The following is a 25,032-nucleotide window of genomic DNA, read 5'->3' on the forward strand; positions in this document are numbered from 1 at the left end:
GGGTGCTGGTGGGGTGGGTGCTGGTGGAGAGTGGGTGCTGGTGGGGAGTGGGTGCTGGTGGAGTGGGTGCTGGTGGGGTGGGTGCTGGTGGAGAGTGGGTGCTGGTGGAGTGGGTGCTGGTGGAGAGGGTGCTGGTGGAGTGGGTGCTGGTGGAGAGGGTGCTGGTGGAGTGGGTGCTGGTGGAGTGGGTGCTGGTGGAGTGGGTGCTGGTGGAGAGTGGGTGCTGGTGGAGTGGGTGCTGGTGGAGAGTGGGTGCTGGTGGGGTGGGTGCTGGCGGGGTGGGTGCTGATGGAAACAATGCTGTTGGAACGGGTGCTCATCTAGCGTGTGTCACCTCCAAAGGCTTCACACCTCCTAATACCACCACCGTGTGCTGCTGTCTCCAGTTGTCCCCCAGAAACGCTGCGCCCCCAGCGGCCTGGGTCTGGGTGTTTGTAGATCCATGTGCTACGGTCAGACTTGAGCAAGTTCCTGACCTTCAGGCTTGGGCAACACCTGTATTTATAGATGTGGCCCACACCTAGCAAGTGAGCAGCAGACGGCAGCTCTTCTTCGGCGTGTGTCTCCTTTGACACAGCAGTGCCATTTCTAGGAACCTGTTTCATAAGTATATTAACACGCATCACAGATGGGATGTACCAAAAGCTTGTCATTGCAGGGCTATTTATAATAGTGCAAAACTGGAGGAACCCAGATGTTCTCCTCTCTGCAGCTGCGTGTGCTCCTCTGGTGGCTGGGTAACGGGAAGGACTTGGAGACAGTGTGTGCTGTTTGCATTGGGCAGCCTGGGCAGCCCCACAAATACCACGGATGGGGCAGCTTGAATCACAGATTTATTTTCTCACAGTGGTGGAGGCTGGAAGTCTGAGATCAAAGATGCCAGCAGAGTTGGGTTCTGGTGAGGGCCTCTTGCAGGTCTGCAGATGATGGCCTCTCTCTGTGTCCTCACACGGTGGAGAAAGAGAAACACGCTCTCTGGGTCTCTTCCTCTTCCTAGAAGGACACGAATCTCATGATGGGGCTTGTTCTCAGGACCTCATCTAAAGTGCGTGGCCTCCAAAGCCTCCCCTCCTGATAACACCACCGCATGGGGGTGACAGCGGGAGGACCGATGGGAGCCGCCTTGCCGGCCTCCTGGGGCCGGGCAGGTGCGGAGTGGGAGCGCAGTCAGGAGCGCATCTTGTTCAATGGCCCTGACTTTGGAACCTTCAGAGTGTTTGAGATAAAGAAAGGGAAGCTCCAAGCTGGCTCCGGCTGTCCCCTAGGCATGCTGCACCCCAGCCCCGCTGTGGCTTCCGTTAGAGGCCCTTTCCTCACCCTGTCTTCTGTGGGGCCATGCACAGTGTCCATTCAGCAAACACCACACACCCTGCCCTCGTCAGATCAAGCACCCGCACTCTGGGGCCCTCTCTGACCCTGCAGCCATAGCTACTCCCGGGCCTCCTCCTGAGCCTTTCACTGCAGCGAGCGCCGTGGTCACCTGCTGGTGCCTGGCCTCCTCCTCACTGAACAGCGGTGCTCGTAGTCCCCGCACCTGTGGTCAGCATTGCCCATGAACTGCAGAAGTGTCACTAGTACCAATGAGTGAGCGGCGAGCACAGGAGCTGGGATGTTCTTTGCAGTTCCACGGGTGGGATCAGAGCCAGGGCGCAGGGACCGGACGGAGCCTGGCTCCCGTGGGGAAGACCGGCCACCAGCTCCCTCCCGCGGTGAACTGGCAGCCTCAGCAGATCATGCCTGTCACCGTGCCATCTGTGAAATCAGACAACACCATGGTCAAGGGCACTGCAGGACTGTGTTTTGGAGCCAGCATTCTGCATCATCAGTGACTCCTTAAAAAAACTGTACTTGATAAAACCTGTACACTTAGAGAGGCTCATAATGAACCCAGCTGGGCACACCAGACTCCATGTGCTCTTCGTGATTTGTGTCTCACACAGGAAGTGAGGTGATCCAAATCGATACCATAAAAGATGCCCCCATTTCTATGAACTGGGCGTGCCCAGTGCCCTGCAACTCAGATGCCTGGGAGAGGAGGTTCCGTCACACCATGGCCTGGAGGTGAGGGCAGCTCAGGGAGCTCTCACTGTTTCTTCCTTGCGGGGCGAGTCGGGGGTTCTGGGTGCATGACTGCATCAGGGAACCCTCTCCCCTTCCTCTGCCATCGTGGGTCAGGGCGGAACCTCCCCGGCCTCTGTTTCTGCCTCTGTAAAGGAGGATTGAGAATCACTTGGGCTTCTTATGACTTTTGTCATTCTAGTCAGGAAGAGGCTTCCCGCGAAGGGCGGAGGCTGACTGGGTTCTTGGTGTTTGGGTGGGATTGAGCAAAGCCCTTCAGTCCATCCACAGGGGGCCTCAGGGGCAAACTACAGGCCCAGACCAAAGAGGAGCTGCTGGAACATGAAAGGGCGAACCTCTTTTAAATCCAGGAGCTTTGTCGGCTAAAGCATCCTGCTGGGTTGTAAGAAGCATGTTTCCCCCTCTTAACTAATTGCAGAACAATGGCAGGGACAGAGGGTGCGTGATGAGACCTGGGCCTGCGCCAGGGCACATGCCGACAGCCAGCCCAGCCCCGCGATCTCAGCTCCAGCAAGGCCAGCTCCAAAACAAACACCAGCTCCCGGGTTTACTTGGCGGGGAGGTGGGAGGATAACTTGAGAAGTCCCATTCATCCTGCAGCTTCCAGGCCTGGGCGTGCCCCCCTTGTTCTCGGGACAAAGCTCATTGTTCCAGCTGGAGAAGAGCTCCGCTGAGGATTGCCTGCGTTTGGTTTCCGTTCTCTCGCTTTGTGTAACTTTCCAGTGCCTTAGGAGTTCCTCTCTAGCCCTTAGGATGCTGACGTAAGTGTGGTAAAACGTAGATCCTAAATGCGTTCCTCTTAAACGCTGGTGATTCTTCTTCCCTTTAGACAGTCACCGGAATTGCTGCTAGGGGAAGGATATCTGCAGATTGTCGCTTTCGGCACCTTGGTACGAATCCCTCCTCTGCACCAAGTTTTAATGAAGAACCCAGAGTGTGTTCATTCCCTGCCTCGTGCGGGGAAATGTCTTCCCCTTTTTTGTCCTCTTCTACGCAGTTATTGCGTCTTTGACAGCTGATAGCCCCTCTGCAGGGATTTCTTTTGTTCCATTTTTGGAAGACTTATGGCAACCTCGTGCTTCCAGAAATTTGGGTGAAAAGTGTGGGTTGATTGTTTACACAAAAGTCAGACATATCACAATTAAATCATAATTTCTTTCTGATTACTTCGATTTGACAGTTTGATGTTCAGAAGGCGTGGATGAGGCATCTGGGATTGATGAGCAATGCAGCATGCTCTCGGGTTGTATTATTAGTGGGGCAGGTGATGCTTAGAGCTGATTGGTGAACAGTGAAGCGTGCTCTCAGGTTGTATTATTAGTGGGGCAGGTGATGCTTGGAGCTGATTGGTGAACACTGCAGCGTGCTCTCAGATTATATTATTAGTGGGGCAGGTGATGCTTAGAGCTGATTGGTGAACACTGCAGCATGCTCTCAGATTGTATTATTGGTGGAGCAGGTGATGTTTAGAGCTGATTGGTGAACAATGCAGCGTGCTCTCAGATTGTATTATTAGTGGGGCAGGTGATGCTTAGAGCTGATTGGTGAACAGTGAAGCGTGCTCTCGGATTGTATTATTAGTGGGGCAGGTGATGTTTAGAGCTGATTGGTGAACACTGAAGCGTGCTCTCAGGTTGTATTATTAGTGGGGCAGGTGATGCTTAGAGCTGATTGGTGAACACTGCAGCGTGCTCTCAGGTTATTTTATTAGTGGGGCAGGGACTGGCTTCTGGCAATGCCAGCAGGATGTAAGATTCTGTGGCTTGCAGTGAGACCGTGTCCTATTTGTGATTTAAACAGTTGTTACTGCACTTGCTCCCTAGAGGACTTGATATCACATGGAGGCAGGACTGTGACCCAGTGAATACCAGGCCGCCAGTGGGACAGGGAAGCCCCACCCTCCCAGATAGATCTTTAGGTGCTGGACAGACCGGCTCCCAATTTCATAGAATAACCCAGGAGCTCCTAACTCTCACTGAAGGTCAGAGACGCTGGGACGGTTTCTGGGTTTGAGAGCCCAGGAATCGGAGGGCAGGGTAGAACTTGAATCTGGCATCCAGTCGGATCCAAGTTCTCGCTCTGACTGAGGTCTGGAGACCCTGAAGAAGCTGGATCAGAGAAGCCAGTAGCCTCGAGGGGTGTCCAAGCCACATGGATGCCTGAGCGGCAGGGCCTGGAGTGCCTGGGGGAGGCCGTAATGGACGGAGAACTGCTCCTTGTAGCCCCACACTCCACGCGGGAAACTCTCCAAAAGGGCTGGTGACACTCCACGCGTCCCAGGTCATGGGCAGCTGCGCCCTGCATCCTGCGTCCCAGGTCATAGGCAGCCGCGCCCTGCACCCTGCACCCTGCGTCCCAGGTCATAGGCAGCTGCACCTGCATCCCAGGTCACGGGGAGCTGCACCCTGCATCCTGCGTCCCAGGTCATGGGCAGCCGCACCTGCATCCCAGGTTGTGGGGAGCTGCACCCTGCACCCTGCGTCCCAGGTCGTGGGGAGCCACACCCTGCACCCTGCGTTCCAGGTCATGGGGAGCTGCATCCTGCACTCTGCGTCCCAGGTTGTGGGCAGCTGCACTCTGCACCCTGCATCCCAGGTCGTGGGGAGCTGCACCCTGCACCCTGTGTCCCAGGTCGTGGGCAGCCACACCCTGCATCCCAGGTCATGGGGAGCTGCATCCTGCACCCTGCGTCCCAGGTCATGGGGAGCTGCACCCTGCACCCTGCATCCCAGGTCGTGGGGAGCCGCACCCTGCATCTGGGCTCATGGGGAGTGGCACATGGCTGCCTCCTACATTCACCCCTCCCAACCCCAGCCTTCGTGGAGGGAGTGTCTTCAGTGGGTCATGTGGGTTTGGGAGTGAACTGAGCCGGTCTGCCTCTCCCTCAGGGGAGGCCCAGGGCCCCTGGGATGTGTGCAGACACGCCCTGCTCTCGCGGCTCCGGGGAGGCCCAGGGCACTGGGATGTGTGCAGACATGCTCTCTGCTCTCACGGCTCCGGGGAGGCCCAGGGCACTGGGATGTGTGCAGACGTGCCCTCTGCTCTCACGGCTCTCACGTGATGGGCAGTGCTGGGCGACATCGGGGTTGTGCTCTTAGTACTGTTGTCTTTTTTTCTGTAACTTCAGTTAATTTTTAGTTGGTTACTAACTAGCTCGTGTGTGCATCCTCGGAATACACTGACGGATGATGCATCATCTGCTCTTATTAATGTCATGTGATAATGGTTGCTTCCCAAGACTTGTATGAAAAGAAAGTAAGTCTTGGGACCCCCAAATCACTAAGTTAAAGGGAAGGGTCAAGCTGGGAACTGCTCAAGGCAAAGCTGCCTCCCATTGTATTCAAAGCCACCCTCTGCTCACTGAGACATGCATATCTGACTGCATCCCTTGGAAAAGATCATCAGAAACTCAAGACAATGCAGCCATTTGTCTCTTATCTACCTGTGACCTGGAAGCTCCCTCCCCTCTTGGAGTTGCCCCCCCTTCACCTGGAGCTGCCCCCCCTTCAGCTGGAGTTGTCCCCCCTTCACCTGGAGTTGTCCCCCCCCTTCACCTGGAGCTGCCCCCCTTCACCTGGAGTTGTCCCCCCTTCACCTGGAGCTGCCCCCCTTCACCTGGAGCTGCCCCCCTTCACCAGGAGCTGCCCCCCCTTCACCTGGAGCTGTCCCCCCTTCACCTGGAGTTGCCCTCCCTTCACCTGGAGTTGCCCCCCTTCACCGGGAGTTGTCCCCCCCCTTCACCTGGAGTTGCCCCCCTTCACCTGGAGTTGCCCCCCCTTCACCTGGAGTTGTCCCTCCTTCACCGGGAGTTGCCCTCCCTTCACCTGGAGTTGCCCCCCTTCACCGGGAGTTGTCCCCCACCTTCACCTGGAGTTGCCCCCCTTCACCTGGAGTTGCCCCCCTTCACCTGGAGTTGCCCCCCCTTCACCCGGAGTTGTCCCCCCCTTCACCGGGAGTTGTCCCCCCCTTCACCTGGAGCTGTCCCCCCCTTCACCTGGAGTTGCCCTCCCTTCACCTGGAGTTGCCCCCCTTCACCTGGAGTTGTCCCTCCTTCACCTGGAGTTGTCCCCCGCTTCACCTGGAGTTGTCCCCCGCTTCACCTGGAGTTGTCCTTCCTTCACCTGGAGCTGTCCCTGCTTCACCTGGAGCTGTCCCCCGCTTCACCTGGAGTTGCCCCCCTTCACCTGGAGTTGCCCTCCCTTCACCTGGAGTTGCCCCCCCTTCACCTGGAGTTGTCCCCCCTTCACCTGGAGTTGCCCCCCCTTCACCTGGAGTTGCCCTCCCTTCACCTGGAGTTGCCCCCCCTTCACCTGGAGTTGTCCCCCACCTTCACCTAGAGCTGCCCCCCCTTCACCTGGAGTTGTCCCCCCTTCACCTGGAGTTGTCCCTCCTTCACCTGGAGTTGCCCCCCCTTCACCTGGAGTTGCCCCCTCTTCACCTGGAGTTGCCCTCCTTCACCTGGAGTTGCCCCCCCTTCACCTGGAGTTGCCCCCCTTCACCTGGAGTTGCCCCCCCTTCACCTGGAGTTGTCCCTCCTTCACCGGGAGTTGTCCCCCACTTCACCTGGAGTTGTCCCTCCTTCACCTGGAGCTGTCCCCCCCTTCACCTGGAGCTGTCCCCCCCTTCACCTGGAGTTGCCCTGCCTTCACCTGGAGTTGCCCCCCTTCACCTGGAGTTGCCCCTCCTTCACCTGGAGTTGTCCCCCGCTTCACCTGGAGTTGTCCCCCGCTTCACCTGGAGCTGTCCCTCCTTCACCTGGAGCTGTCCCCCCCTTCACCTGGAGCTGCCCCCCCTTCACCTGGAGCTGCCCCCCCTTCACCTGGAGCTGTCCCCCCTTCACCTGGAGTTGTCCCCACCTTCACCTGGAGTTGCCCACCGTTCATCTGGAGTTGTCCCGCCTTTCTAGACTGAACCAAATTCATCTTACATATATTGATCGATGTCTTGTGCCTCCCTAAAATGTATAAAACCAAGCACTTTGGGAGGCCGAGGTGCGTGGATCACCTGAGGTCAGGAGTTCGAGACCAGCTTGGCCAACTCGGTGAAACCTCATCTCTAAAAATACAAAAAATTAGCTGGGCGTAGTGGCGGGTGCCTGTAGTCCCAGCTACTCGGGAGGCTGAGGCAGGAGAATTGCTTGAACCTGGGAGACGGAGGTTGCAGTGAACCGAGATCACACCAGTGCACTCCAGCCTGGGCGACAGAGTGAGACTCTGTCTCAAAACAAAACAAAAGCAAAAGAAAACAAAAAAAACAAGCTGTGCCCTGAAGACTTTGGACATTTGTCATCGGGACCTCCTGAGGATGTGTCATGGGCATGTCCTCGACCTTGGCAAAACAAACTTTCTAAATTGGCCGAGACCTGTCTGAGATATTTGGGGTTCACACATGTCATTGGGGTGGCATCTGTGACATGTGGGAGAGTCAGCTTCTGTCTCCCCTTCTCTCTTAGAGCACAGCTCCTTGCCCCGTCCATGCAGCCCTGGTGGGGCCTGCCCCAGGCTGAGGCTGTTCCCTGCGTCCTGGAGGAAACCTCGGTGACAGGGGACACTGTGCCGGGGTTGGGGGGGTGGCACCTGGCAGGGGGAGAGGATGGGCAGGACCCCACTTCCCGCTGCCTGGAAGCCAAGATAGATCTTCACTCCACTCAAGCCTCCTCTGCTCCTTCTGCCTTCAGGTATTTGCGATACTCCGGGATCCCACAAGAAATGACCCTCACAGCCAAAGGATTGAGGCCAGGTTTCTTTAGCTGAGGGCCAGGCAGGTCCTGACTAACGTAATTTGATCTCATTAATGGTATTATTAGTGGGCGTCTTATGTCTTACTCCGTTCAGGCGTCTCTGAGGAGCCATAGGCGGGGCAGCCTGTAAACACAGCAGCAGTTACCAATTCACCCCTGCAGCTCTGGAGGCTGGAAGTCCAAGATCAAGCACCAGCCAACTGGGTGTCTGCTGAGGGCCACCCGGGTTCAGAGAAGGGACCTTCTCCTCGTGTCCTCTCACATCGTGGACAGGACAAGGCCGCTGTCGGGGTCCTTTCATAAGGGCAGTCATCCCACCCTGGGGGCACCACCGTCATAGCCTCCTCACCTCCCAGAGGCCCCACCTCCCGACACCATCCCTTGGGGATTAGGTCTTAGCACAAATTTGACGGGGCGCAAACGCTCAGTCTGCAGCCGTGGGGGCTCAGGGAGCCATGAGCACTACCACTGGACCGAGGCAGCTGGACACCCCTGACCCCATCCCGCGTCCCCCACCCCATTCCGCACCTCCCACCTTGAGCCCGCTTCTCTGCGGCTCCCCTTCACCCGCAGGGGAAGTAAGGGGCATCCTGAGGCTTCCCTCACACCACACAGCCTACCTCAGTGGTCCTATCCACTCTTCCTCCAAAATACACCCTTGCCCTCCACTCTGGGCACCCATTTCTCCTGCGACTGCCGGTGTGCAGGCTTGACACTCGTCCGTGCCCTTCATGTCACTGTGGCCGCCTGCACGAGTGGCTCAGGTCACATATGTTAAGTACAGAAGCGAGTACATTATGAAGTCCTAAACCTTCACAGACTTCAGTGGGCCACGTGAGACTTCCTGACATTCACCCCAAGTGCATGGATGTACTCAACCCTGTGGTAAAGCACTGCCATCTGTGACTCTCGGAACACAAGCTCTGAGTGTTCCTTCAGTGATGAAAGGCAGTCCTTAGTAGGAAGCACTGAAGCGATTTTAGGTCAGGCAAATGTTAATGGAAAACCACATGGCCTGGCTTTGGGATGCAGCTTTTCAAACTCCCCCAGCCTCCCACTTTCAGCAAGACTGGGATGGGGAGATAGGACTCCGCCTCCCGCCTTTCCCAGCAGGGCCAGGTGGTGGCTTCTGTCCTGTATTCATCCTGGGGGAGGGCGTGTGGCATCGGTTATAATTCCAACCTTTAAAATCAGTAAAGCACTTTGCATATTTGCCTCTCTGAAGCAGCACAGTCTAAGAGCCTTTGGGTTATATTGATTTTTTGTTGTTGTTGAGACAGAGTCTTGCTGTGTCGCCCAGACTGGAGTGTAGTGGCTCCATCTCAGCTCACTGCAACCTCTGCCTTCCGGGTTCAAGTGATTCTCCCGCCTCAGCCTCCTGAGTAGCTGGGACTACAGGTGTGCGCCACCACGCCTGGCTAATTTTTTGTATTTTTAGTAGAGACAGGGTTTCACCATGTTGGCCAAGCTGGTCTCGAACTCCTGACCTCAAGTGATCCACCCACCTCCGCCTCCCACTGTGCCTGGCCTTGGTTGTGTTGCTGTATCCTGTGTGTTCTCACTGCTGAGCAACACGAATGACAAAGAACCACAACATCATCGCTGTGATTTACTTCAGGAAGGCACATTCGTGTTGAAATCCTGTACCTTAATGAGGAGCTTAAAATGATATTTCTGACATTAGCTTCAAGATAATTTTTAACATCGTGATCCAAATGTGATCAAAAATCTTAGGTAACATGTTAAGATGCACAAAATACTCAAAGAAAAAAAAAATCCAGACAATGGCTGGATGTGGTGGCTCATGCCAGTAATCCTAGCACTTTGGGAGCCTGAGGCGGGTAGATCACCTGAGGTCAGGAGTTGGAGACCAGCCTGGCCAACAAGGCGAAACCCCGTCTCTACTAAAAATACAAAAATTAGCTGGGCGCAGTGGCACGCGCCTGTAATCCCAGCTACTTGGGAGGCTGAGGCAGGAGAATTGCTTGAACCCAGGAGGCGGTGGTTGCAGTGACCTGAGATCGTGCCACTGCACTCCAGCCTGGGTGATAGAGTGAGACTCTGTGTCAAAAAAAATAAATAAAAATACAAATCTAGACAACAAAGATAAAGTCATAATAAAAATATATTGAGAAAAAGACAATTCACCTCTGAAGTGCATAGCTTGTGGGGAATATTTGCAGGTAACCCCTGGCTCTTATTAGTTAGAAACATAGGCCTATCTTACATGACTAGTGCAAGAAAAAACAAAAGGCAAGAGTTCCCATCACATCATGAGAGTAACTTCTTACATTTCAATGCTCTCACCTGAAATTTTCATTCCATAATTGAGATAATTTTCGTTCTCGAACCGAACGATATAGTGTATAACTTTGAATTTGTTGGCAAATTGGCAAACTCTTATTTATTTTTGTTTGTTTGTTTGTTTGTTTTGGTGAGACAGAGTTTCGCTCTTGTTGCCCAGGCTGGAGTGCAATGGTGCTACCTTGGCTCACTGCAACCTCCACCTCCTGGGTTCAAGGGATTCTCCTGCCTCAACCTCCCGAGTAGCTGGGATTACAGGCGCCCACCACCACGCCCAGCTAATTTTTTGTGTTTTTAATAGAGACGGGGTTTCACCATGTTGGCTAGTCTGGTCTTGAATTCCTGACCTCAGGTGATCCGCCGGCCTCGGCCTCCCAAAATGCTGGGATTACAGGCATGAGCCACTGTGCCTGGCCAAATTCTTAATTTTTTATATTTAAAAATGAATTCAAACACATCTGAGACTTGCATATGGGAAAAGTCAAGACTGTTTTATTTTAAAAATCAGTATTATGGAAGGTATTAGAATAAACTTTATAAAATAATCTTTAATGACCGCTTTTTAGAATTCATAACTTTGGAATGATTAAATTAAGCATTACCAAGTGGTCTGTGCATTTTAGTTTACTGTGAAAGGGAATCTAATGGCAAAAGTCCCTGGAGGGAATTAGATTAAAACTTGCATCTCCAAGCTTCCTTTTAGTTCTAACCTTCAACTATTCTGTGGTTCTGCAGTGACTTGTGATTTTGATATTGAGTGTAAACCTGTACTTTGATGTTTCGTTCCAAACACTACAATTCTTGACATTTTTTTTTTCCGGTAGGATTTTTAGTACATTAAGATTTGAGAATAATGGAAACATTACAGCAAAACAAAAGGAAACACAAAAACTACCCTAAAACTCCTTGACTTGAAGTTCACTTGCTTTTTAAATGTAAAATGTAAATGAATCTGTGTTCTGTTTTTGAGACTGTAAATTGAAAAATTCATAGTTCATGCTTAATAGTTATTGCAGTCTTCTCTTTAAACTTGAGAGGGCTTGTGTTGGCGTCGACGTTCCCTAAGTAGGTCAGAGGCAGCGGCTCTGCTCTAACACTTGGGAGAACTCTTGAATGTAAGTGGAGGAGTCTGGTGAATTCTACCAGGGAGGATTAACCTCTTGAAATGCCTTCAATGAGAGCAATTTTAATGCTGAGAAAAGAGCCCTGGGCCGACTCTAATTGCATTTCTAGTTCTGCCACTTACAGACTGACTGACTTTAGACAAATTACCTGATCTTTCTTAGTTTCTAAATTCCGATTTGTCCAGGAAAGGGATTTCTTCTAACCTGGGTCTCATTCTTTCCTCCCTTCCCTCAGTCAGCCACCTTCATGTGCTGTGCCTTAGTGTGCTCGACCGTTTCCCCAGGACATGCCTTTGTTACTCTGAAGTAGGGGGTGACCTTGCCCTACAGTTACCATTTCTGGGAGCTCTCAAGGGTTCCCTGTATGCACTGATCTTCTCCAAGTGCAGGTGCTGCTGCCTAGCTCAGAGGTTGCCCCAGATCCATGCTTTGTGTGTTCAGTGAATGAGCTGATAAGACCCACTGGAATTGCAGGGGATGTTCACAATGGATATTTACATAGTTTTGCTGTTTATGAAGGACTTTTCACACACAAACTTGTCGTCCTTCTGTGACCTTGTTCACCGCTGCTTACTGTCATTGGTGCTTTATGGTTTAGGGCCCCAGGCTTTAGAAGGGATGCACCCCTCACGCTTACCCAGGCAGGGGTGTGGCGTTTTTATCGCAGTCTCCTGGGGCTTTGGCCTTGGCTTCAGCAAGAGTTCATGGATGCCCTGCCTGATGTTAGCCCTCAGTGTTCATCTGTGTTCCACTTGCTTTAGTAATCACGCCACTTATAGGTTTCCCAGAACTTTCTAGAATCTGTCTCCATGCTCATCATGCCAACTTACTTCATAGAGGGAGTGCCAGAGCCCCTTGCTTGTTGGGAGAAGGGTCCTGCAGCTGCGGAGGGCAGGTGACCCAGTGGTCCACTCATTGGCATGTGGCACACAGCTAGGGCCACGCCGCCACATCTGCCAGGGTCCCTCTCCAGTACCCTCAGCCCCTTGGGGAGACGTCACTGCAGGAGGACGAGGTGGGAGCACGGAGCCCCAGGGAAGAGCCAAGGAAGGCTTGTTGAAGTGCTCTTTCAATCTTTAAAATTTGGGGAAGTTTTTTTCCCCCCCGTTAGGATTATTTGTGGAACTATTTATTATGATTGTTAAAATAATAATTCTGTTTGTCAAGCTGTTGAGTCATATGTAGGTGCATAATGCAGGGATCAAATGCCTCCCCACAGTCTTATTCTGCCCAGACATGTGCAAAGCTTATTTTAAAAATTGTAAAGTGGGGAGCACTTACATGTGGCACTTAAATTTAAGTACTTTTTAATTGGAGAGTTTAGCTCTACATTTATTGTAAGCTTTATGTCAATGATGACCAGTAAGCTAAGGATCAGACATGGAAATGCAGAGGAAACAAGCAAATGCCTGCTACTAGTGTTTATGAGTTCGCGTGTGTGTGCAAATGCTTTTCCTATATCTCCTCACACGCACGCTTAAAAATATACATAGTGTGTATTTGCATTATATCTTCAGCATTCCCGAAGAACAATGACTTCCAAACTTTACCTTGCTTAGAATCACCTGGAAATCTTATTAGAACCCACGTTACTGGGACCCACTCCCAGAGTTTCTGATTCTGGAGATTTGGGGTGGGGCCCAGAATTTGCTTTTCTAACAGGCTCCCAAGCACTGGTGCTGTGGAACAGTCTCCTCCTGAGCTCTCTAGAATCTCACCAGTAAGAAATGATTCAGGCAAAAATCAGCCCTTGTATTTGTCTTCGTGACCTTGAAGTTGGGGTTCATATTTGAAACGAATGTTGGCTTCTTGTGTCTGTGGTGTCTTCTTGCCCTGAGCTTGTCTCTCAGGGATGGAGCCACAAGAACCTGGACCCTCTGCCCTTTCTGTTGCTCTGGAGCAGGAGGGTTTCTGAGGCAGCTGCAAGTCCCCTCCAGTAACATGTGTGCAGATGTAGCTGTGTTGTAAGTCAGCCCACCCCAAACACACAGTCCGGTTTGGTGACAATCTTTCTAGCTCCTTTCATGTGCTGTGGTATCAGACAGAAAATGTAAACACACAGACATGCAGATGAATATGTGTGTGTATAACTATTGGTGTATGAGTGTTTCTTCATCTCTGTTCCTCAGATTAGATCATTTCTAATGTTGAGTAGCTCCCAAGTCCTCTCCCCTCTGCAGTATTCAATATGTTAAGTCCATGCAATGAGCTTTTCATTTCAGCTATTATATTTTTCAGTTCTAGAATTTCAGTTTGGTTCTTTTTTTATGGTTTCACTTTGTCTTCTTAGATAACCCCCTTTGCAGTAAAGGGGACCGTTTGTTTTACCCTCTTCATAGTAGAAGGCTTTTTTGGTGGTCTGCCTTAGAACATGGTGGCAGGTCTAACTGCTGTGAGCAGGTTGTGAAATGATCCCCTTAACCTAGACCAGTGCCGTCCACAGAAATGTGATGAGAACTACTTATGTAATTTAACATTTTCTGGTCACTTCGTGAAAAAACTAGAAATAAACAGTTAATTTTAAAAATGTTTTATTGAACTCTGCATGCCAAACTTGTACATGTTTCAGCATGCACTCAATATAAAATTTTATCGAAGATATATTTATGTTCTATTTGTTTGTAGGAAGTCCTTGAGGTCCAGTGTGAGTTTTGCACTTTTACTCAACACTGGTTACCTCTCAGGTGCTCAGACACAGGGCACAGGGGCCTGTGGATGGGACAGCACCTCTCTGTCCAGCAGGGCACAGGGGCCTGTGGATGGGACAGCACCTCTCTGTCCATCACTCTAGGCCACCTCTCAGGTGCTCAGACCCAGGGCACAGGGGCATGTGGATGGGACAGCACCTCTCCGTCCTTCACTCTAGAGGTTTTGGTGGCACCGACTTCAGATCTGGGGAAAGGCCTGCATGTCAGGAAGGTGGTTTTGTAGCTCTTCCTGCTGTCTTCCCAGGCTCCAGGAGCCAAGTCCACATCTTGCTTTCCAGCTTCCACGCTGTTGCCGCTGCCTCCTCTGTGGCTTGCGTGTGGGTTCCCACGGGGAATGAGGAGCCAGAATAAGTGGGGCTCACTCCATCCTCTGCTCTGGAGGAGCAGCTTGGTTTCTGGATTAGATGTGGTCAGAGTTGATTTTTGCTCTAAGCTGTGATGCGTGGCTCGGCCTTCCGGGACAGCCTTTCTTACCTGTTCAGATGCTGGGAAGCCCCTCAGCTTGCTGTGTCTCAGGTACGGGAGCTTCTTTGCAATTGTTTGTTTATCCTGCAATTGCAGCTGGTCAGAATTCTCTCCTTATCTGTACTTGATCTGTGTCTTCCGTATGGAGTGAGTGGGCATCCTGGATGGCTGCTTTCCCCTCCCGTGTCTTCCTCCAGCACCGCCTTCCAGTTTCGATGCTGCTGACTTTCAGCAGCTCCTGCGTGGAGAGTCCGTGGAGCCACTAGTGATATTCTGAATATGAATGTAAATTAAAATCTCATCTGTTTATAGAGGAGCATGGCGGTGCAGGGGGAGGGTGCGTGTGAGGAGACTGTTGGTGGACAGTGGGTATCACTGAGGAAAGCGAACCTGGGTGCGAGGGCACAGCGTGGAATGACGGCCAGGAGGGCCAGGTGCGCAGAGGGGGGCCGCCTTCCCCTTCTCCTCCGGGAGAACTTGACCCACAGCACGGGGGCGGTGCTGGGAGGGACACATTTCATTCACTGACCTCTAGGCTGGATGCTGTTGCTGTCAGTGACACAGATACTTTTTTTGAAGTATCTTATTGAACCATAAACTAGAACCAATTCTACGAACTATTGACAGTGATTACATTGGCATAGGATAATCAGATTCCTTAGAAGGTTATAAACATTTTACGTTATGATACCCTAATGCCCTGACCTTACCTATGATACCCTAATGCCCTGACCTTACCTATGATACCCTAATGCCCTGACCTTACCTATGATGCCCTAATGACCAAACACAGTCACACCTGAGGCACTGGGCCTGAGCATTTCCACATGTGGATTTCGGGGAGACACAGTTCAACCTGTACCAATCCCTACTGGACGATATTAAAAGAGATTGGACCTATGAGTAAGGAATTTTAATTTTTCTAAGAGTATTTGATAAAGAAATTGGTCTTTCTGTTTATTTTTCAGTGGTTTCTATACCTGTTCAATTTATAGTTTTAATTCAAGCTGGGATGGGCTGTCTGCAAGGGTAGAGCCGACGCCTCTGCGTGTCTGCACTTCCCATCGCTGCCTTCAGGCCTCTGACCTGGCTGCCTGTGCTGCCCCCAGGCCCGTGGCCTCCGTGGTTGGGGCCTCCCAGCTTGCTCTGCCTGAGCATCAGATCAGCAGGAATTGAAGTGTTTCTCTTTCCAGCACCAGATTCAGTCTCTGTGTCGATTCTTGCGTACTCTCTGGTCTCTCATGGGCTATTCGGATCCTCTCTCCACCCCCGAAATATAAATAAATAACTGCCTTAACAGTGGACATTTAACTTTACTGAAAATACCTATTTGGAACCATTAGGGTAAAACCCGTATGTGAGAAAGCCTATTTTCCCAATTAGCATGCTGAATTCACTTTTGTGGTTTTGAAACATTCAGTTTAAATCTCATGAAGGTAGCAGTTTAGGTCATTGACTAAGGAAGAGCGGAATTCCAGCTCAGGAAATCACTGGAGTAAACTCTAAGGTGTTTACTCAGTTGCACAGGTGGCGTGACTCTCTTCTTGAATGTCATCAAACCTAACCTATGTTTATTATCCTAAGACTTATCGACACGACATTTTCCAGTGGGTTGCCAGAGATAGGGTGTTTAGGTAGTTTATGTAATTTTTCTCCCCATAATTACTGGTTTTAAAAATTCTGTAATGGGATACTGGTGTTCCACCATTCAGACACAAATTCATACACTTACTAGCCTCAGTGAACAAGAAGATTCGTTGAAGGAGTGAACTGGATGGTTTAACATTTTAAATGCATTGTCACCATTTTGAAACTAAGAACAGCAAAGGTGTAGCGATGTTTGTAGATTTTTTTTCACGTAATAATACCCTTCTTGTTTCTTCACAGAGATCTTCGCTTTAACCGAATCAGAGAGATCCAACCTGGGGCATTCAGGCGGCTGAGGAACTTGAACACATTGTGAGTGGAAATATTCTATTGGAAACTAATAGAAAAATAGAAATCATTACATTATTTATCTGTAGGTAGAACTCATCATCCACAGTCAGTGGGCTTGGGTGGGGAAAAGTGGAGCAGGAAAGTGAGGCTGGAAAATGCCCCCGAATGCCAGGACTGTGAATGCCAGGACTGTGAATGCCAGGACTGTGGCCACTGTGTTTCTCGTCTCATGGCTGTGTGCCTGTCCGTGGCATGTTGACTGGGACCCATGCTGACCGCTAAGCTTGTCCCTGGCCTTCACGTGGGTCACTTGCTCCAGAATCACTCAGCTCTTGCTGGGTCAGGCTGACCTCTGTGTGTTCCTGCACCTCCTCCGTGGCAAGATTGAGCAGGAGGACAGTGCTTCTTCTGAGTGTGGGGTGGACTTAAGTGAGGGTTCAAGGCAGTCCCATGATGCCTGGAGGGAGCAGGCAGGGCCAAGTCCAGCATTGCTGTGCAGACCTCAGGCTCTGCAGGACACGCCCAGTGCAGTGGAAGCTGGTTCCCTTCTGCACCAGGACTGAGCACAACGGTGTAAAGGCAGGGTCATGGGGACTGTGGGACTGCCTGGGCCGCCTATCCACTGTTGACCCTGGAGGGCAAGTGGCCCGGGGCCTCTCACCCCAGGCCCTTGTCTGTGCGCTCGAATGGAGCACGGGCCACAGGGCCCACCTTTCGTGGCACGTCTGTCCACCCAGACCACCCTCCCACCATGACTGCCTTAGCACTGGCCACAGTCCTGGCTAAAATAGAAAATCTAAGAGACAGCAGGATAAAGATACAAACTCCCTTCTGTAGGAGAGAAGGAATTTTTTCTCCGCTGTATCAAAAGGTAGTAACTGTGGAGTGGTACGGACACCATTGCTGAGCAATGTTTTCTTCATGATGGTTAAACGCGAAAGCTGTGTTTTGTCCTGCGAGTTCAGCGTTCGTTGAATGTTGATGGCGAGGCTGTAACTGAATTGTCAATGTGACCTTTTCCAAGCCTGTCGGAATGTTTTAACACAACTTCGAAGTTTGTTTTCTGTTATTTTTTAAAATTCTTATTGACTCTCTTTCATAGGCTTCTCAACAATAATCAGATCAAGAGGATACCTAGTGGAGCATTTGAAGACTTGGAAAATTTAAAATATCTGTAAGTTAATGATCAGTTCTTTAACCTAAAAGCTTATGGTATCTAGATTACTTAAAAATAGAGCTGAATTTCGTGCTGCTTATGAATTATTGTAAATATATTCATTCAAGTGATGTTTTATTTTGAGAAGGTGAGTAAACATTTAGCTGGGATTATTAAAATAGCTTGTCAGTGATATAAAGTGCTACTTTATGTGATTTTTAGTGTTTCATCACTAAGCCTTAGTAAAGTGGATTGCATAAAATGAAAATGCACAGCCTCTGAAAATCGCTCTGGAAATGATGGTGATGCTTCCAGAGGGGAAAGTGATGACCCAGTGAGTTGCCGATATGAACAGCTGATAGGTGTGTTGCAGAAATCAGCTATCAAAATAGTTTCCGGTTGCCTTGCCAGCTGCAGGTGACATGTAAAATCGAAATAACTAACCCCGGTGGAGTGTCACTAATTCCTGCAGATTTTCCTGTCTCCCGCTAAGTGATTTCACCTCTTATTTTTGTGCAGTTAAATTTTATTTCACTTTTAAAAACTGATTTTAATCGATTTATTTTCATTTAACATATCTTCTGCTCGTTGAGATCAGTTTTGCAGTTTAGAAAATGAGCTTCCTGGGAAGTACTGGTTTAGTCTCAGTCACACACATACTTGCTATAAAATTGGAAAGGTGAAGAAAACACTCAGAGTAGAAGTGTGTGTCATGTGCTTTTAGAAGAGTATTCTTTTAAGACTTAGTCACTTTCCAAAGAGAGCTATTTTTAATAAAAATTATTTATTTCAGCCATTTTTGTTGGAAATTTTTATCATATGTGAACCTAAACATGTTTAAGTTATTTTGATTTTTTTTTTTTATTTTACTTTAAGTTCTGGGATACCTGTGCAGAACGTGCAGGTTTGTTACATAGGTGTACACGTGCCATGGTGCTTTGCTGCACCCATCAACCCGTCATCTAGGTTTTACACTCCACATGCATTAGGTATTTGTCCTAATGCTGTAGTTATTTTGATTTTTAAAACAAAGTCGTCTTGTTATTGTTGATGTATACTCTGAAATCTGTTTTGATTCTAGCTGTGTCTGTGATTGTTAATTACAGAGCTACCTTTAACTCTGTTTATTAAAATATATTCCCTCTGTGCGATATTTGTCAGTGTTACATACATCCTTTTTCCCTCCATCATTGTGGCATAGGGTGTTAATTTTTAATTTCATATAAACATGACGAAGCCTTGTCCCACATTTCTAAAATGAGAGGCAGGCCTTTTATTTGTTTATTTACCCTTTTTTTTTTTTTTGGTATTTCGAATGTTGTGCAAGTTCCAGAAGAGGGCTTTTGTTTCCTGGAAAGTAGATCCAGTCAGCTGATAGCCAGCATTCCTTGTGTGTGTATATGTGTGTTTAATAGGTTTAACAGGTTTTTTAATATTTTATTTCATTTTTTGTCACTGGTTTTGAATTATTAAGAGCAACTTAGTATGCACTCAGCAAACATGTTCAAAGTGGAGTTGTTGGGGATGCTCTGTTTTCACTGATCTCTTTTCAATAACCCTCTTCCGACCTCATCTGCTGCACAGCCGGCTCTGAGCGCCCACACTCCAAACTCTTCCCTCTCTCCCTCGGTAACCAACTGCGGTGTCCCTGGTGGTGGAGGACACAGATCACTGGGGTGGAGGAAGCACAGGCCAGTGGTGAAGGGGCCGTGGGTCATGACTCAGAAACGGACTAAAGATCAGGGTAGAGGAGGGAAGCTGTCCAGAGAGGCCCGGGGACCCCTTCACCCAGCAGCTGCAGCCTCTGCTTCTCAGCTCTCATTGGTGGAGTGCATTTGATAAGTGCTGATTTAGGAAACTGCAGCCTCCGCTTCTCAGCTCTCATTGGTGGAGTGCATTTGATGAGTGCTGATTTAGGAAACTGTGAGAGTTAAATGCTGTGATTTCAACTGTGTACAACCTAAATGCTTAAGAGCTCTCCTGAAATTTATTCATTATTTCAGCCTTCTATATTGAGTCAGTACCAAAGTATACTTGTAGAGGTTGAGTAGTTCTTATTTCTTGGAACTCCATTTACTTCTATTAAGGCATAAGCCTTCCCTTTAGTTCACATTGCTTAATGAAATTATTTCTTGAGACAGTTAGGACTCATTCAAGGGTCAACTCTATGATGAAGTAGAAAATCACAATTTATTATTATGGTCAATACTCACCCTTTTTTTTTTGAGATGGAGTTTCCCTCTTGTTGCCCAGGCTAGAGTGCGGTGGTGTGATCTCGGCTCACTGCAACATCCACCTCCCAGGTTCAAAGGATTCTCTTGCCTTAGCCTCCTGAATAGCTGGGATTACAGGCGTGCGCCACGATGCCTGGCTAATTTTTTGTATTTTTAATAGAGACGGGGTTTCACCATTTTGGTCAGGCTGATCTCGAACTCCTGACCTCAAGTGATCCACCCACCTTGGCCTCCCAAAGTGCTGAGATTACAAGCGTGAGCCACCGCGGCCAGCCAATACTCACCTATTCTCATGAAAACAAATTATATTCCAATGTCTTTATAAAGACACATTCATACATGTTAGTTTGATTCCGTTGTCCTGTGTATTCTTTAAAAAGATTCCCTTTCATTTTTTAAAATGTGTCTAAAGCGATGTTCTCATTGATACTTTGTTTTTGTTTTTCTTTTTAAAGAAATGGGCACAGAAAATTACATTTAAACTTGCCTTCTGCAGAAGTATAGTAACAACTCCCATGTGAACAATAGTTAATGTGTGCAGGGGCCATATTGTAAGAGCTTTATGTATATACACACACACATTACTTTCAACAACTTCTGTCCATTTTAGAGAAGAGGAAACTGAGGCCCAGTCATTACGTGGAAGTTCAAGGATTCCCACGCATGCGGCCTAGAGAAGTAACAGCCTTGCCAGGCCTCTGCTGCGGGCACTGGGCTCTCGGTCGCTGGGGAGTTCTGGGTGGTTCGTGTTAAGGCTTGTAACTCTTTGTGAGGTCAGCTCTGCAAATTTGCATGGAGGGAGGACGTGAGAGCCACTTAGATGGGTTGTAAGAAGTAAGGCTAGCAGGGCTGGTCCTGTTAAACTGGATCCTGCACCAGACATTATTAATTAAGTTACAATCAAACACTCGGCCCTTCTGGATATGAATTATATAATATTATAAGCATTAAGACAAAAAATGTTGGTTATTTAGTGGAACGAGTAGGTGAAACCCAGGCATAAGTAATCAATTCTGAAGAGACGTGTCTGCCTGAATTTGAAAAGTAGGAAAAGCGTGGATTTTGACTTGCCCATCTGCCTATGTCAGAGATGGAGCCCAGGGATTCTAAGAAACGGTAGTGGCAGGTCTCCCTGTGTCTGGGCACAGACACAGATTCACAGCCTTCTTGGGGTCCCCCAAGCTGCTGGCCTAGAGCTGTGTTGTGAGGCAAGCTGGCTGAAGGCGAGTCATGTCCGAGATGGGTGGGCACAATGCGCATGGTTTTGTGGCTCTTTTTGGAATTGTGATACTTTGGTGTGGAAATTTTCATCCTCCATCAGGCTTGGCAAGTGTTTTCTGTGCAGGACCAGGCCTCTGTGAGCTGCGCAGTCTCTACTGGGACCGCTCAGCTCAGCCACACCGCGCCAGCGCAGCCCCAGATGGTGTGGAGTGAGCGAGTGTGGGCGTGTTCCAGCAGAGCTTCATTTATGGACGCTGGCATTCCAAGTTCCCATGTTAGGAAATCGGATTCTCCTATTGGGATTTTCCACCATTTTACACAAAGACAAGAGCCAGGCCAATTGTGTGGCTCTTCCAGTATGCCTCTGTTGCTTCTGTTTTCTAAGAATGGGATTCTAGGGGTGAGTTATTCAAGGTGCATTCGGTCTTCATATTGTCCACTCCCCAAATTATTTCTAGGTATTTTGGAGATGTATCAGTATCAGTTATAGAATCTTACAGCCAATGCATTATACATGCCTGTGGAAAATGGTTTTTATCTTCTTCAGGCTTTGAAGCAAATGTATTGTCAGCAATTCATTAGCCATAGTCTAAGGTCTGTGAGTTGCCTGAAAAACCTGTCGCAGTGGTTTGATCACCTTCAGTTGGCACCGGTTGGTTTTAGCCCCCTTGAGATCTGAGGGAAGGGAAGCCCTTGGGAGAGGCACTGTACTCACCGTGCAGATGGTTTGTTTGCATTCTAATACAGTCATTAATTGTAAAACTGTCTCCATGTGTCAATTTAATTCTTCTTTTCCGTCTGAAGTTTGACCTCCTGTCTGTGTGCTAATGCTCCCCAATGTTTCTTGTTTCAGCTATCTGTACAAGAATGAGATCCAGTCAATTGACAGGCAAGCATTTAAGGGACTTGCCTCTCTAGAGCAACTGTAAGTGCCCCTTCTCTTCGTGCTTTAGTTCTTGGATGCCGTCTGGCTGTTTTCCTCTTGTAGGGACCAGTGGAGTGAGCTAGCTGTTTGCATGATGCATGACTATGCTACCTGAGGTGCGGGGAGTACGTGCATGATGACAGAAAAACAGGGATGGGCGAGTCATTTGCCCTCCGCCCCGCCTTCCACCCAGCCAGCCCTCCACCCACCCCTCAGGATGTATCCCTGGTTTCCTTACGGCGGCACCAGGCCCTGGGCCATGCTTTCCTGACACCAAGGACAGTAATATCGATGGAATCCCTGTCACAACTTAGAGGAGAGACAGGCAGGCGCACAAGTCCAATCAAGGCATCCTTCATAGGGGAAATATCCAGGGTGCCCGGGGAGGAGAGGGCTCTTTGCCTCGTTCACTGTTCCTCCTTATGACTGTGAACACATGAAGCTGAATTTCTTCAATTGTGATGACATTATTTTGGAGAAAACCTTTTTTTCCCTTGTAGTTCTAGTTAGTGTATGCAGTGTGTCATGAAACGCTCTTAGTTTCTTTGGCCAACGTGAAGTCGTACTTTGCTGTGAAGTCAGCGTGTTGATTTTTCATTACAATGTCCTGGTAAAAAGGAGGATTTGTCATGGTTTGTTTGCTCGGCCAGTCACCTTTCACTCGGCAAGCTGAGCCCATTCCTGAGGAGTTGCAAGTTGTCACGGTTTTAGGAATGTGGATGAAAGCAGCTGTTTTCTGTGACACAGCGTGACATCCTCCTGCCACAGCTGCTGATCCGTGGTCACGGGTCACTGGCTGACTGGACACAGCGATGTTGTCAGAGAGTTTGAGGCCAAGCGGTGCGGGGGGGAGACCACTCTGGGATTGTGCATCCTGAGGACCCACAGCGCTCATGTTTCCGAAAGTGCGTGTTGATTCAAGTGAGCATGGACAGGGCGTGGGTAGATTTGGGAAGAGGTCTGTCTCTACAGAGAAGGACAGTGCAGCTCATTGCAGAAACACATGGAGGTATCCAGGGAACAACCCCATGTAGGGAGAGCTTGCAAAGGAGCAAGTTCTCATATCCAACAAGTGTTTCACTCAGTGGGGGCGAGCAAATCTTCATAGCAGACAGTTCTTCCATCCTGAGTGGATCGGAAAATCCTCATCTGGCTTTGTGCTGGGTGAGTCCAGTGTTATTTTTAAGGAAGGAAAGGGCAAGTCAGGGGAGAAACGAGGCTGAATGAGGAAGGGCATCTGTGAATCACCAAGTAGATGTTCGCTGAAATTTTGGATGATGGGGAGGGCTTCTTGAGCTGGCCAGGCTGCCTTTAGCACCCAGGGTTAGGTGAGCTGGGGTCTCTGGTGCTGCGGCTTGGGTTCCATTTGTTAAACGCTGTACAGTGAGCCTGAGGGCAGCCCGAGCCCCGCCCTCGGGCAGGGAGCTGTTGGGGAGGGGATAAGCGAGTCCACCAGACCTCAGTGAGAGGCTTGGGCAAAGGGCTGTGGGTCCAGGGAGGGCGGCTTGTGCCGGACCCTGGTGAACTGCACCCCTTCCCCGGATCGGCTCTACAGCCCTGAGCTATTGAAAACATGCATTCCTGGTGACACTGGGAGACCGGAATGCAGGAATGCCCTGGAGCCCGGATGCAGTCCTGGGGGATCTGAGTGTCCCTGATCCAGAAAGAAGGCTCCTTGGGAAGCTGTGGACACAGGTCAGAAAACACACCTGGCCAGTCAGGAAACATGCGTTTGAATTCAGCGATGACCTCAGTGTACTTGGGGAGCCATTTCCTGTCTTTGGTCCTGTTTCCTCAATTGTTCAGGGAGGGGTGGAGGACACCCCAGGCTGCCTGGGGCCCCGGCCTCTCTAAGATCCTGTGCACCCTGGGCCGTCATTTCCCGTAGCACCTGTGCAGCAGGTGCCACGTCCCACCCACTCAGCCGTCCCCCTGGCCAACCTGCATTGCAGTCTGGGTGGAGGGATTTTTACACCCACCGCTCTCCATGGGGCTTGAAATACCCCCTTTCCTTCCCTCGGTCAGTACCTCCTCATCCTTCTGGGCTTTGCTTGGGGGACTCCACCCCTGCCTGCCTGCACTGAAGCCTCGCTGAGCAGCTCACAGCCACTGTGTGGTGGTGGTGCCTAGGTCTTACATCGGTCCCCAACTGCCGTGGGCTGCGAAAGGCCAAGGACCCCAGAAAACCACAGGCGCCCTGTCAGCACACTGCCCGGCAGAGACGAGGCTCCAGGGATTCTGTCGGGTTCGGCCTTCCTCGGGACCCCCGCGTCAGGTGCCCGCCCGTCATGCTCGCCCACGGCGGTTTTCCTTGTCTTCCTGCTCCAGTTTTTCCTTCCCTCACGTTTCCCATTCGTGCGCGGAGTGCTGAGCACAGACGTGTCCCGGGGCAAGGGGCAGGGATGGTCTGCGTTTGGGGGCCCTCCGGCTGCAGTTGTCCGCAGAGACTCAGTGTGGCCTGTGTGGGTGCTGCCTGGGGAGCTGGCCCCGGGACGGGGCGGGCCCTGGCAGCCGCACTCTGGTGCCCTGGTGGTGACGGTGATCTCAGGATGTCCACAGACCTGATTCTCAGGCGTGCGTTCTGAGGAGTCCTCCTTTCTGCGGAGTTATGAAGACCTGTGAACGCTGGCATGCTGCTTCTTTGCTCATTTTGGCCTCCTGAAGAAGTAGTCATTGAAAATGTGTGCTGGTTGCAGGGGACACCTGAGTGGGCAGGAGGGGTCTCCCAGCAGAGCACCCCAGGGAGAAGACTGACTTTGTGTTTGACTTAAGAGGAAAAAACCCACTTTTCAAAATGAGAAATTTCGTATTCAGGAAAAATTAGAAAGAATGAGTTATATCAAAAGGTATAAATTGTGGAAGTATGGAGACATGTTAAATGGAAAGAAATAGAAACACTGGGTATTCTGTACAATCAACGACACCCGAGGAAAGATGGTCTCTTATTTAATGCTTCAGGACTGATGGAGAAAGTTGTGTGACATTCTTTTTGTGTTTCCTTTGTGGTCTTGAAGGATATCTTTGTATCTGATAATATACTCTGTGTCAAAGTATATGATGATGCCCCTGCCAAATTTATACACGAGTTAAAAGATTTGAGTGAAGGTATTCACCTATTTATGTATGTGCTATCATTAA

The 25,032-nt window shown here is 49.9% G+C and overlaps 1 protein-coding gene across 3 annotated transcripts in view; it reads left to right on the forward strand.

The window, feature by feature from the left end:
• PXDN (peroxidasin) overlaps window positions 1-25,032 on the forward strand; it is a 113,921-nt gene that overhangs the window by 35,893 nt on the left and 52,996 nt on the right. For 2 of the 3 annotated variants that reach the window (XM_031006761.3, XM_055378696.2), the window contains exons 2-4: window positions 16,308-16,379; window positions 17,461-17,532; window positions 21,823-21,894. In XM_031006761.3, the coding sequence (XP_030862621.3) occupies window positions 16,308-16,379; window positions 17,461-17,532; window positions 21,823-21,894 (216 nt within the window). The remainder of the gene's footprint in view (window positions 1-16,307; window positions 16,380-17,460; window positions 17,533-21,822; window positions 21,895-25,032) is intronic. The other variant, XM_031006764.3, reaches the window with a different exon arrangement.

Source organism: Gorilla gorilla, chromosome 12, assembly GCF_029281585.2.
Source record: "Gorilla gorilla gorilla isolate KB3781 chromosome 12, NHGRI_mGorGor1-v2.1_pri, whole genome shotgun sequence".
Taxonomy (NCBI): Eukaryota; Metazoa; Chordata; class Mammalia; order Primates; family Hominidae; genus Gorilla; species Gorilla gorilla.